General features: G+C 32.8%; 1 protein-coding gene across 1 annotated transcript; it reads right to left on the bottom strand.

The window, feature by feature from the left end:
* Window positions 1–402: 402 nt before the first annotated feature.
* On the bottom strand, window positions 403–5,643 carry LOC120263989 (WD repeat-containing protein DWA2). The gene is made up of 14 exons (XM_039271979.1): window positions 5,507–5,643; window positions 5,333–5,416; window positions 5,097–5,229; window positions 4,530–4,641; window positions 3,729–3,828; window positions 3,116–3,243; window positions 2,867–2,936; window positions 2,074–2,162; window positions 1,813–1,858; window positions 1,666–1,736; window positions 1,500–1,573; window positions 1,360–1,418; window positions 738–808; window positions 403–653 (listed from the first exon to the last, which is right to left on the bottom strand). Exons 1-13 carry the CDS (start codon window positions 5,549–5,551, stop codon window positions 767–769), a joined length of 1,053 nt encoding a protein of 350 aa, XP_039127913.1. The 5' UTR covers window positions 5,552–5,643; the 3' UTR covers window positions 403–653; window positions 738–766.
* Window positions 5,644–13,345: the final 7,702 nt, after the last annotated feature.

Here is a 13,345-nt window from a genome sequence, read left to right as displayed (position 1 = left end):
TTTGTGTAAGAGATTCAGCTAACTTCTTCGCATCATATAGCATTACTTAAAACATTAATCCCCACATGCACAAAGAAAACCAAAGAATGAAATATGACCCTCCACGCAACTATCACATCAACTTCAAATTAAAAAAATAAAAAAATAAAATACCCTATTTAGTCTCTTTAATATAGTCAATCTGTTTTTTTGATACCTCTAATATGACGTCCCTAAGAGGTCTTTCTATTTTAATATTTAACAATATAAATCTTCGTAAAGACCTCTTAAAGATAAATTATATTAAAAAAAACTTATATTTTCTAAATATTAAAGTAGACAGACCTCCTAAAGATAAATCACATTAGAAAGACCAAAGGAACAAATTGACTATATTAGAGACTAAATCGAGTATTCTACTTAAAAAGGAAAGGAATTTATGGAAACAATGGAGCATGTTACATAACCAGTAAGACCAAAAAAAGGTACTAACATTCTGTTCTAGTGTAGAAAAACAATCACAAATTTCTATTGATTCTGTTACATAATGCATCATCTCAAAATGAAAACACCACCACCTTTTACTCTTTGGTTTACAGGACCGTCGCCTCATGCCGGCTGACAGCACTCCGGAATCAAGGAAGAAAAGATATCCAAGAGCACATCAAGCCTCACTGCATTGAAAAGAAACATTAGTGCGGTAACTTGGATTCATACACAATCAATTTAAGTTTTATCACCATCATACAGTTACATACCCATTGCATTGAAAAGAATGGGAACATTCTCAGTTTCTTGGAAGGTATGGTTTCACAGATTCTGCAACCACCTGTTTGTAATGATGAGAAAAAGACAGAGTCATGGCTTGTTGTTAAGGGTCTTGTGCCTATACTACCCTTGAAAATTACCAGATCTGCCTAATGTATCCGAAAAAAATATTGTATTTTCTACTTCGGCAACAATGCCGGACAGTTTATATCCATTCAGCAATAAAGTATCTACTAGAACTACCGGTATCTGGAGGAAAATGGCCTCATATTAGCGAATGCATTTGCAAGTGCCACATTTTTTTTATATACTACCACACAGGCTAAAGCAACTGTAAAAAAATACATTAAACAGACTAGCGGGTATGTATTTATTACTAATTTCATGCAAAAGGCAATCATGAGATAAAAAGAGTATAAAAATTCAGTGCATCAGGAGAGGATCAATTATGAGACTTTTTAAACATGATCCCACCCTTTCAGTAAAATAAGCGAGCTGTGGATAAGTTTGCTACTAATCAAAATGTTCCAGGTGAGACTAGTACTTCAAATCTTCAACTCAAGTTAAGAGATTTATTTATTTATTTATTCATAACTTAGAGAATTATCTTACCCTCCCGTCATATGACAATGAAGCAAACACAGATGGTTCCCTTGAGCTCCATGCAAGACCTAGCAATATGTATTAAGTTGAGACCAGATTTTGCATCTTAAGGTTTACATAAAACAGAAAGGCAAGAAAGTAGAAACTACCATAAACACTGTCTTCGTAGTCCTTGTAGGAGTTGAGCAGTGGATCAATCTTCCGAGTAGGAGATTCTATTGGGCTGTAGAAGAACATATGATATCAAATAAAGCCAGACCCGCAAATAAAGTGCAGCTAAACATAAAATAAGTTGAAAAAAAGAAAGTTGGTTACCTTTCAGAAGACATATCATCACCAGCAGAAGAAGCAGACCATAAGTTAACAGCTGAATCTGTTCCAGCACTCTGTAAAGTTTATTTTCTCATCAATAAAATCAGCTTTTTTATCTGAAAGACAAGAGGAAGAGAGAGCAGAAGATACCAAAATTAGTTCATCATATTGTGGATTGTAACGAACAGCCCACGTCCTGCACATACAGCCAACCCATCCATTGAGCAAATCAAGCACAGATAAAGATGGAAAAAGGAAATAAACAAATAGATAAAAATCCTGCAAGCACTTTAGCAGAAATCTAGATTACCACTTTTGCAAAATAAATTAGTAGATCTGTAAATTTGAAGTTACATTATACAGAATCAATGCATACATAATGACATTCCTACAGTAAAAATCAGATAATACCAATGCGCATGCCCTGGAAACTCTGTTAGAGGAAACTTGGGCATTCTAAGATCCCATAAACGTATTCCAGAACCATCCTCTGCAGTCACCTGTGTTTCGAGGAATATTTGTTCAATTTAAAAAGAAGGAATAGACAAATTAATTTAGAGAAAAATATTCATAATGAAATGAATCTCAATATCAGATCCATGGAAGTGTTTGAGCATCAGGCTAACTAAAACTAAAGCAAAAGCTATAAGGGAAAGCTAGTTTAAGGATGTAAATTCCCTTCAGCTATCAGTAGCATGAATCGCAAAAATAGCCAAGCCATAAACAAACTCTAATGATATGCAAAAGCTCTTAGATGTTTGATCTTTCCTTATAGTAAGAAGAGGTCCACAATTAAAGCCTGTTGTTTTTGTTATCATAACATAGAGCAATTTGTGCAACAGCGTAATGAATGTGTTCTTACCTTTTGGAGCAGAACACCATAAAAGAAAGCCTAATTAACACATTTGAGTACGGAGCATTGAGTGGAGTTGGGCCATTACTTTAGTCAAGATGGTAACCGCAACACTGATGATTGGGTTTAAGAATTTCTCCAAAAAACTACAAGTAACTACAAGGCAATCGATCTATTCCAATTGTTTGTTGAAGAATTAACACAATATTGGTCACAACCTTCATAGAAAGCTGAGTCATAGCCTGAATGCCCTCTGACTAAAATATCCTCTCTTGATTTATTCTTTGTCCGGAGAAAAAACTTGCTTAATTTGCATGCATCATCAACACTATCTGTAGAAACCATACTTACAATCATGAACTGCTTCTTGGGGTTATAATCTGCATCTCGTACATGAATATGTTCAATTGAGCTAGCCTTCCTGACATGTACAATGGAAGGTTAGATATATAAGAAATAAGTTAAAATAGTAACAAGCAAACACTTGTACCACAAGATTAGTCATTTATATGTTTACCAACAATACTATAAAACAAGTGTACATCAGCCTAACTATACCGCTAATAATAAAATAGATCACAAAACAGAGCAAGAGAGTACTTCATAGTACGAAGGTCCCAAAATTGAAGTGATGAGTCACTCATTGCTGCAATAGCATTACGATCATGAGGGTCCCACACTCCACCAGATAAGCTATGAAGCATGCCAACAGATTCTTGTGATATTACCTACATATCACAGGCCCATATAAGGATTGGCATAAAGAGAGACAAATAAAAGCAAAGGAAGAATCAACTTCCATGTAAAGCAATGCACAATATGCTCACAATGTACAGTAAGATAGTTTAAAATTGTAAACTAGGATTACTGGAATATCTTTTTCAGAATAATTGATTGAAGAGTTCCTGTTTTCCCTGACAAAGAAATAATTTACCTTGTCACTCAAAGGCAACTTTTAATAGAATATAAGTTGTCCAACATAAAATTGATTATCTAATAGTAAGAAGGAAATCTAGCATTCTTCAAAGCAGCATAGCGTAAAAAAGTTGTTCCTACCAATAACTAATAGCCAAGAGGTGAAGCACATGACTTTTGAGACATAATTAAACTGTAGCAACATCACAAACAAAAGAGAGAGCTTCAAGTCCGAAAGCAGGCTCATTTAAAACGACATAAAAAATATAAAACAATCAAACAATTCTTAGGTCTGAACCTTGGCTGTTTTATTTGAAGAATCTATACTCCATAGGAAAAGATTTCCATCATCAATGCTGACCAATTTATCATGCTTTCCTGTAGGCCACCAAACAACACTGTCCATGACATGTTAAATATGCATTAAGAAGTCATACAGAGAAATGAAACCATTTTCAGAATTTGGACAGTTGTTTGCACAAGATGGAAAAGTGAAGAAACCAATACATTAAAAACATATAAAACTTGTGACAAACCCTAAAAAGCTATTTAGCATTTGCGTATCAATCACAGAAACAAGAGCTTTCATCAGCTGGCTGCGTAACAAAGCAACAACGAAATGCTGATAATTATACAATCTACACACTGAAATATATAGAGAGCCATGACAATTAGGTATGTCAAGCAAGTTTTGGTAGTAATCTTTAGAAATTATATTATAATGTATTATTATTTATTTTATTTTATTTTTTGCTAAGGTAGCTTGAGCATTAAAGTTTTTGGCTGCACACCTAGCTGACATGGGAGAATATGCTTGTAGGTTTTAATCATACACTAAAGAAGATGGTGAATGGGGCAAAAGTAAACAGCTTTTAGATGGGAGTAATAAAAACATGGAACATCACCATTATAAACTGATTGTTTTATCAAGCATGTCATAGGTAATAGGGGTGTCGATAACAAAATCTTCTACCTGCACTTTTGATGTGATTCAGTTAATGACTGGGGTTATTGTCATTTTCAAATGCCGGCCATTCACGAACTAATAGAAGTCGCTTATTTGGTACATGCTTACTAAGACAAGGAAATAGGAACTCACCATTTGATCTTGAAAGAATGTTCCTTGAGAGAAACAAGTTCTTTTAATTGTGGGGCATTCGACTGGCCACAAAGCTCTGGAATCTCCCAAAGAGATGCTCCATGGGTTTCACCTTCAAAGAAAAGTTAGAATCATTCAATATGAGCATATCAGTTACTTTAGCATGTTGCAAGTTCCCAAAAAAAAAAAAAATCATAATCAATTTGTTAAGTTAAAACAAAAAAGAAATGTCGTCAGTATATGCAAGTGTCAACTAGGCAAGACGAAATGCATATAGTCACTTATCTAATCAGTATCATGACTCATGATATGATAAAAAAAAAAGCCATCTTTCTTTCCATATAGCACAAAGACAATTGTGAAATGCGATCTTACTAATATATGCAATTTTATCCTTCCATTTGGGTTCAATACATCCTTCTCATGACCAGATCACCTAAATTCACATTTGAATTCAGCAGAAACCCTATCCAGACTACACACCAAAAATACAACTGCGAGATTGAATTTCTTGTAAACGTGAAAAATCACTAAACCCCACCATGAATTACACTGTGAATAACCTACCAGAAGAGAAGACAGTGGAGAAGATCCTTGGATCAAATGGGCATGACTTGAGATCCCAGATCTCACTCGGATGGTAGAACAAACCCTCGCAAACAAGCTCCGTCCCCGACGTCGACATCCGGATAAGATGCACCTGCAAAAACTCCATCCAAACAAAATCCGAACAACGATCTCGATCTCAAAGAGATAAAAAAAAAGAACCATAAACTCCAAAAAAAAGAAAAGAAAAGAAAAACCTCGTTTTCCTCACGCAGGCTAAGGGTTCCGGCGAGGAAGCTCGTGTTATCGGGGTCGGCGCTCACATCAGCGATGCATCTCGCCTGGAAATATGGAAATCGAAACAAGAGGTTTGAGATCTAGGGTTTTGGATTGGGGGAGAAGGAGAAAAGGCATATGTTTCTCAAGATCACCTGGTACTTGAGGCCTCCGTAGACGATGCCGGTGGATCCTCCCATCGCCGGCGAGCTCCTCCTCGTCGATCGTCTTCCCCGCGAGATCGAATGTTTCCGTTTTCTATGTTTCTTTGAATTGGTTTTTTACGTTTTACTCCCTGAAAAATCAAAAATTGTTTCCAGGTCCCTTTTTCAATGTTTGCTAATTTAATTAATTGTTTATTTTTTAATTAATTATATATTTTCATGAAAAATAGAGCATTAAATTTGAGGATGTTGCCACAATAATCATAAACACAATTTCGACATTCTCTACCCTTCTTCAAACAATGTCGGGATGGAGTATCTTTGAGTCATTAATAAACGATCCTTAAGAGTAGTTATTTTCTGAAAACTGTTTTTTTTTTCTCACATTTTTTTACTGTTAGAATAACAAATAATTTGTTGTAGTTTAGTGTATCAAACACTTCCATAACTTGGTAACATTTTTTTTAGTTTTTAAGTTTCACGCATTATAATTTATTTGCATTGTATTTGTTATTTTTTTTTTCTATTTTTTAATATATTTTAAGTGATTTATTTATTTATTTATAAAACCCTAAAATTACATATCAATCTTTTTAATATTTTTATTCATATAAGTTTCATAAATTTTAGACTCTTACATAATACAATGAATAAATAATTATGTAAAACAACACTTGTGTACTATGTGCTGGCGCATATATATATATAGCGAAAAATCAATTAAGGATGTTTGTAGATATTCCTTAGAAAGAAGAAAGACAAAACAAATACAAAGGAGACGAGAAAAATTGAATAATGACATGCAAAATACCCATCTCATTGTCCACGGATTAAGTGGGGGTGTTGTTTATATAGGGGGTGTTTGGATTGGCTTTTAAAAAGCCCAGAAATGCTTTTTTATAAGTTAAGCACTTCTGGGCTCAAAAAATCATGTTTGTATTAGCTTTTTCTGAGAGCGAGGCTGATAAAAAGTTGAAAAAAAGCAGCTTTTTGAGAAGCTAGTCTTGTGGTGCTTTTGGAAAAAGCACTTCTTAGAAGCTATTTTGGAGTTATTAAATTACTAGGTTACCCTTATCAAATAAAAGAAATGACTATGCTTTTATATTTTTTGTTTTTTCAATAATAATAATTATGATTATAATTATAATTATAATCATAGTACATTAGTATTAGTGTTAGAATTAGTACATTAATATATTAGTATTAGTATGTTAGTATATTAGTATTAGTACTAGTATATTAGTATATTTGTATTAGTAATAGTATTATTATTAGTATATTAGTATTTGTATTCATATTAGTATTATTATTAATATATTAGTATATTAGTATTATTATAATTATTAGGATATTATTATTATTAGTATATTAGTATTAATATTAGTATGTTAGTATATTTGTATTTGTATTAGTATATTAGTATTCATATATTATAATTAGTATATTAATTAGTATTTGTATTCATATTAATATTATTATTATATTTGTATTAATATTAGTATGTTAGTATATTAGTATTAGAATTAGTGTTATTATAATAAACCAATGAAGGCCCATTTTAGTAATTTGACATTGAAAAAAAGTCCTTTCAAGAATGCATATCCAAACAACTTTATATATATAAAAGTGCTTCAACATTAACATATCCAAACATAAAATATAAAAAAGTCCTTTTACCAAACATAAAAAAAGCACTTTTTTATTAAGCTAATCCAAACAAGGCCATAGAGAACCCATCATCTAGGGACGTCCCTAGATTTCAAATCTAGGGATGTCCATAGTAGCCATCGGATGAAAATCTGACGGCTTTTATCATTATAAATAGTAGAAACCTCGTTCTACAGTGTTGCATAGTGATCATGAACAGTAAAAAAGTGTACAGTGTTTATATAATCAATCAACCATCAGATGATGATCCAACGGCTTAGATTTAAAAACATCCCTAGAATTAAAATCTAGGGACGTCCCTAGATGATGTTTTCCCGTTTATATATATATATATATTGGTGCAAATGGAATCACTGGTGAGGATTAAATAGTTACTATTTGAGTGTTGATTTAACGACTGTGAATATATCACTGTACATGTACTGTTTATCAAATGTATGAACTATGAAAGTCATAGATATCTAAATACAAGATCAATGACTCACCATATATATATATATATATATACACCTTCTCTACATTTTTTTATTCTTATTATAAGGTTTGAGGACTTATAAAAATAAATCTACATTTCTGAAATATATTATCATATGAATGCTACTTTTTCTGCCTCTGACCATGACATTAGAAATAATGAAAATTTGAATGTAATTAGGAATTAATATTTTATTAAAATTTATCTTATTACACTAGCATGATTACTTTTAAAATTTTAAAAAATATATGTTAGTAAACACATACAACGCCAAAATAAAAATTTAAAATTTGTATTAAATAGAATAAATAGCAAATTCCTCAAAATTTTGGAAGCTGGATCAAACATACAAAGGTGGCAAAGTTCACAAACAAACAAATATCTATTGGGTACTCATGAGGTTAAGAATAGTAACTCTTTCTTAAATCAATAGCTTATAAAGCCCCTCAATCCCAATCTCAAACTCTTCAATACACCTCACCATCATTCTCAACTCACTTATTAATCATCTTCAAATCATCATCACCACCACCTTTGCATGAATTAACACATGGCTCAAACATTGAAATGAATGAAAACTCCACCACACTCTTTTCACAAGCCACTCTTCTCTTATTCCTAGCCTTTGAAACAAAGCACCATGTTTATATAGACTTTTTTTAAAAAAAAGAAGTAGAAGAAAAAAATATTAGAAAAAAAAAATAAAAAAAATAATATATGAGGGCTAAAATGAAAAAAAAACGTGCGCCACAAATTGTCACGTGAAAAAAAAATAAAAATAAAAATTAAAATCAAAATTAAAAATGAGTGATAATATAAAAAGAAATAAAAAAAGAAATGGATAAGAAGGGATTTTTGAAATTTAAAAAAAGTGAAGAAGGAAAAAAATCTCGGGGGTTGAGGATTTTTGGGGGTAGGGGAAGTTGAGGATTTGTGGAAAAAGAAGAGAAAAGAAAAAAGAAAAAAAAACAAGAGAGACAGAGAACAAAAAAAAGAAGAGAAGGAGGAGAGGATAATCTTCTAAGGGGAGACGGCCAGGTAAAAAGGAATGAGCATGGCATGAAGAAGAGGAAGCTCTCTCTATGGTGGGGCCAGGGAGTTTAAACAATTGATGTATTTCTTCTCTCCATGGTGGGGCCGGCAAAAAAAAAAATTTCAGCATGGTGATGCATGAAGAAGGAGGTTTTCTTTCCATGGTGGGACCGGTGAGCATTTAAAAAAAATAAGGATTGCCACACATGAGAGGTTCTATCTCTTTTCATGGTGGGATCCGGTACAAGAAAAAAAGGATTTTGATGGATGATGAGGCCCACTCTTTTTGAGGAATTACTCACATATAGAAGGATGCATGTGTGAGCCAGTGACATGGTGCATTCAACAAATATATGAGCGGCCGAATGTCCTCCAATGGCTATCGATGGGCTACCGAACGCATCCCACAATGAAGCAGGCTATCCAAGACGACACACTCAATTGGAATTGCACTCTTCATAGCTTGGTTCTCGCAACAGTACATTCGGATTAAGAAGTGGTCAAAGAGTGTTTAGGATTGCGCCAACAAGCTTCTTAAGTCACTCAAGAAGAAGGAGCTCCAGCGTCTCATCGTCACTCACCTTTACACTAAGAAAACCATCGTTGGTCATTCGATATGCATGGGACTTAGCAAGAAAGTCCTATTGTGAAGATGAAGGAGAAGAAAGATCCCATGGAGGTGCCCGGCAATGGTGATGTCCCCTTCACACACGCCAAGCAAAAAATGTTCATAAGCCTTGAGAAGTTCATCACTTTAAGAAGGTAGATGATCTTATAAAGTTTCATATAAATGCGTATATGTATAAGCATGTTTGGTTTGGTTCAATCCATACGAGATTCCCTAAAAAAATCTTAGATGAAATTTCATGCAAAATACATACATATGGTTGTTAATTCCATGCATAATGCCATAGGAAAAATGTCATCTTGATGAGGTAGATGAAACTCTATACAAAATGTATATGATGTGTTCTGGTTGTACACCCTATGCCCATGCCATAAAAAAAAAAATCTTTATATATTAATGCTATAACCCGTCCTTGTATAATTTGTCTTTAAATCATGTCCATAGACAAGAGCATATGCATGCTGTTCGTTTTCACTCACTGTGAACACCGTCGTAAAAAAAAGAAGAAGAAGAAAGAAAAGAAAATTTTTGAGGACACATGTGCAAAAATGTGAAAATGTGTGAAAATACGAAAGCTCAAGGGTTTAACTGCAAAAAAATAATAAATATGAAAAAATATAAAAATGTGAAAGTTTGGGAGTTCATTTGCAAAATTTCATAAAATATGAAAAAATGAAAAGTTGGAGGGTCTAAATGCAAAAAAAAAAGAAGAAAGAAAGAAAGAAGAAAGAAAGAAAGAAAGAAAAAGAAAAGAAGAAAAAAAGGTTTTTTTTAGCAAAGATGAGGGGTATTTTGGTAATTTTACAAGACTCCTACAGCTTACCGTGACGTCCAATGTATGACGACTGCTCTCCTTGAGAAGGCCTCCCCATTACCTCTTGATAGTCACGGAAGCGAATGGACTGTTGACGATTCTTAAAGACCCCCTTAAGCTTACCGTGATGTCTAATGCATGTCGACTGCTCTCTTTTTGGAGGGCCTCTTAATTGCTTCTTAACTGTCACGGAAACAGATGGGCTATTGAAGATCCTTTTAAAACTCTCTTTGAGCTCATGGACCCTGTTTGAGGCCATTGACTCTCTTTCGAGTGATGAAAAATTCCAAAACCCCTTAAAACTCTCTTTGAGCTCATAGACCTTATTTGAGGCCATTGACTCTCTTTCGAGTGATGAAAAATTCCAAAACCCCTTAAAACTCTCTTTGAACTCATGGACCCTGTTTGAGGCCATTGACTCTCTTTCGAGTGACAAAAAATTTCAAAACCCCTAAAACTCTTTTTGAGCTCATGGACCCTGTTTGAGGTCATTGACTCTCTTTCGAGTGATGAAAAATTCCAAAACGCATAAAACTCTTTTTGAGCTCATTTCCCCTCTTAGGAGTGATGAAAAATTCTTAAGAAAAAAAACCATAAAACTCTCTTTGAGCTCATAGACCCTATTTGAGGTCATTGACTCACTTAGGAGTGGTGAAAAATTCCAAAATCCATAAAACTAATTTTGAGCTCATGGACCCTGTTTGAGGCCATTGACTCTCTTAAGAGTGATGAAGAAATTTCAAGATCTTCAAAAGCCAAGCATTCTAAAACAAAAATAAAAGAGAGAAAAAAAAAATCAAATCAAAATCAAGGCATTAAAAAATGATGAATCAACAGATGAGCTCAACAACCTCAAAATTACAGTGTTGAAGAGTTCATAAGTTGCAAAAAGCCTCACAAGCCTGAAGGCCGAAGCTTATAAAAAAATCAAATCAAGTTCCAAATCAAATCCAAGATGCAAGTTCAAATGTCTAAGTTTCAAGTTTCATATAAATCAACAAATGAGCTCGACAATCTCGAGACTACATCGTTGAAGAGTTCACAAGTTGTAAAGAGCTTCACTAGCATGAAAGCCGAAGCTTATAAAAAAATCAAATCAAGTTCCAAATCAAATTCAAGATGCAAGTTCAAAGTCCAAGACACAAATTTCAAACAAGTCAACAAATGAGCTCAACAACCCTCAAAAGTTAAAGTGTTGAAGAGTTCATAAGTTGCAAAAAAACTTCACAAGCACGACAAATTAAGCTTATGGAAGGTCAAACCAAGTTTGTGATTCATCGACATAGGAATTCACGACTTGAAATCCAAATTAAATCTAAGATGCAAAAATCAAAGATTCAAGTTTCAAACAAGTCAACAAATGAGCTCAACAACCCTCAAGGATAAGGCGTTGGAGAGTTCACAAGTTGTAAAAGAGCTTTCACAAGCATGAAAGCCAAGCTTATGAAAAAAATTAAAATCAAGTTCCAAATCAAAAATCTAAGAATGCAAATTCAAATGTCCAAGTTTCAAGTTTCAAATGAATCAACAAATGAGCTCAACAACCTCAAGGATAAACCATTAGAGAGTTAACAAGTTGTAAAGAGCTTCACAAGCATGAAAGCCGAAGCTTATGAAAAATTAAATCAAATTCCAAATCAAAATCTAAGATGCAAAAGATCAAATGTCCAAGTTTCAAGTTTCAAATAAATCAACAAATGAGCTCAACAACCTCAAGGATAAAGCGTTGGAGAGTTCACTAGTTGCAAAAAGTTTCACAAGGCTGAAGGCTGAAGCTTATGAAGAATCAAATCACGTTCCAAATCAAGTCCAAGATGCAAATTCAAATATCCAAGACATAACTTTATCAGTTTCTAAATCATGTTCAAGATTCACATTACAACCGGTTGACGAAGACCAAAAGTCAACAAAAGTCAAAGCGTGATTTTTGGCGAAATAGTCGGAAGGAGATAAAAGGCTACAATTGTTGTTGCGTCAAGATGATTAAATTCCAAACTTCTTGTACTTTCAACGAAGTCTATGAATTCATGAATAAAAATTTCTTTGTCAGAATCTGTTTCTTTCTTCACACTTATTTTCTCAATCGGAGGTTTCTGTGACAATGTCCAAGGTAATTAACACTAGGGGCTTGCCCCTTGAAGTCTACAAAATATTAAAATTTGATTTGTGATCCATGCTTTTTATCCGGTAAATCCTAATCAAAGGCCGGATGGAAAGAAAGGAGCCCACACACCACTTGGTTTTTGCTGTAGATTTTTTGATAAGGAGAGCTTAACAAAGGAGAAAAATTTTTATTTTAATATACTAAAACAAAAGTGAAAGGAATTATTACTTCGAAGATTCCAAGGTTCAGTATTGTAAACGTTTGCATCGATGATAGCGCTGAATTATTGTGGAATTTTTAACATGCTTGTAGTCTTATTATATAATAGTACAAAAAGTTCATCATCTCCAGGCACAAATTGCATCCCAATAATAAAATCTGCAGAAGACATCGTATTGATCACACTTTTCTTCCGTTTCTACGGTTTTTGATGTAAGAACTTTTTTAACAAGTGAAAATTTTGGTTGTGGTGATAATTTATAAAAAAAATAATTACTAAATTAAATTGGATAATTTTAAATAAATGGATAAAATGGATAAAAATACCCTTTAGATTTTAATAATTGATATTAATTTATAATCCCAGTCAAATAAAATTTAATTTTCAGTCAAATTTATGATTTATCCCTTTTAAAAAAAACAATATATATATATTTCAAAGAAGTTTTAAATTAAATTTTAAATTTTGATTTTAATCATTTGAATTGTTTTAAAGAGATAGTGTTTCTAGATTTATAAAAATAAAAAAATAAAAAATTAAGAAATAATAATTAAAAAAAAACATATGTGTGAGTTTCCGCCTCAAACAAAGCCAGGTAGAAAGAGATCATGGAAGCATCAAGCATGGATAGGATTTTACATATCTGTTTAATATTTAATATTTGAATAAATAATACCTCACACTATAAAATATAATCCAAATTAATCTAAAAATAATAATAACAAAATAGAAAATAAGACATAGAATAACAGATCATAGAATACAAGGTTTGAAACATGCATAACTTATGAGAAGTGATTAAATTTTATTTTAATATACGAAAACAAAAGTAAATTACTTCTAAGATTCCAAGGTTCAATATCGTAAACATTTACATCGATGATAACGT

This window comes from Dioscorea cayenensis, chromosome 1 (genome assembly GCF_009730915.1).
Source record: "Dioscorea cayenensis subsp. rotundata cultivar TDr96_F1 chromosome 1, TDr96_F1_v2_PseudoChromosome.rev07_lg8_w22 25.fasta, whole genome shotgun sequence".
Classification (NCBI taxonomy): Eukaryota; Viridiplantae; Streptophyta; class Magnoliopsida; order Dioscoreales; family Dioscoreaceae; genus Dioscorea; species Dioscorea cayenensis.
Note: the sequence above shows the minus strand (reverse complement) of the source record. Positions and strands in the feature narration are given on the sequence as shown.

What these genes read in the sequence shown, in the direction of transcription:
- LOC120263989 (XM_039271979.1), bottom strand. Translation starts at nt 5,551, where the DNA reads ATGGGAGGATCCACCGGCATCGTCTACGGAGGCCTCAAGTACCAG. An exon ending in CATTCTTTCAAGATCAAATG is followed by an intron (nt 3,829 to 4,529) that starts GTGAGTTCCTAT and finishes TGTCATGGACAG; the next exon opens with TGTTGTTTGGTGGCCTACAG. An exon ending in AATATGATGAACTAATTTTG is followed by an intron (nt 1,737 to 1,812) that starts GTATCTTCTGCT and finishes TAAACTTTACAG; the next exon opens with AGTGCTGGAACAGATTCAGC.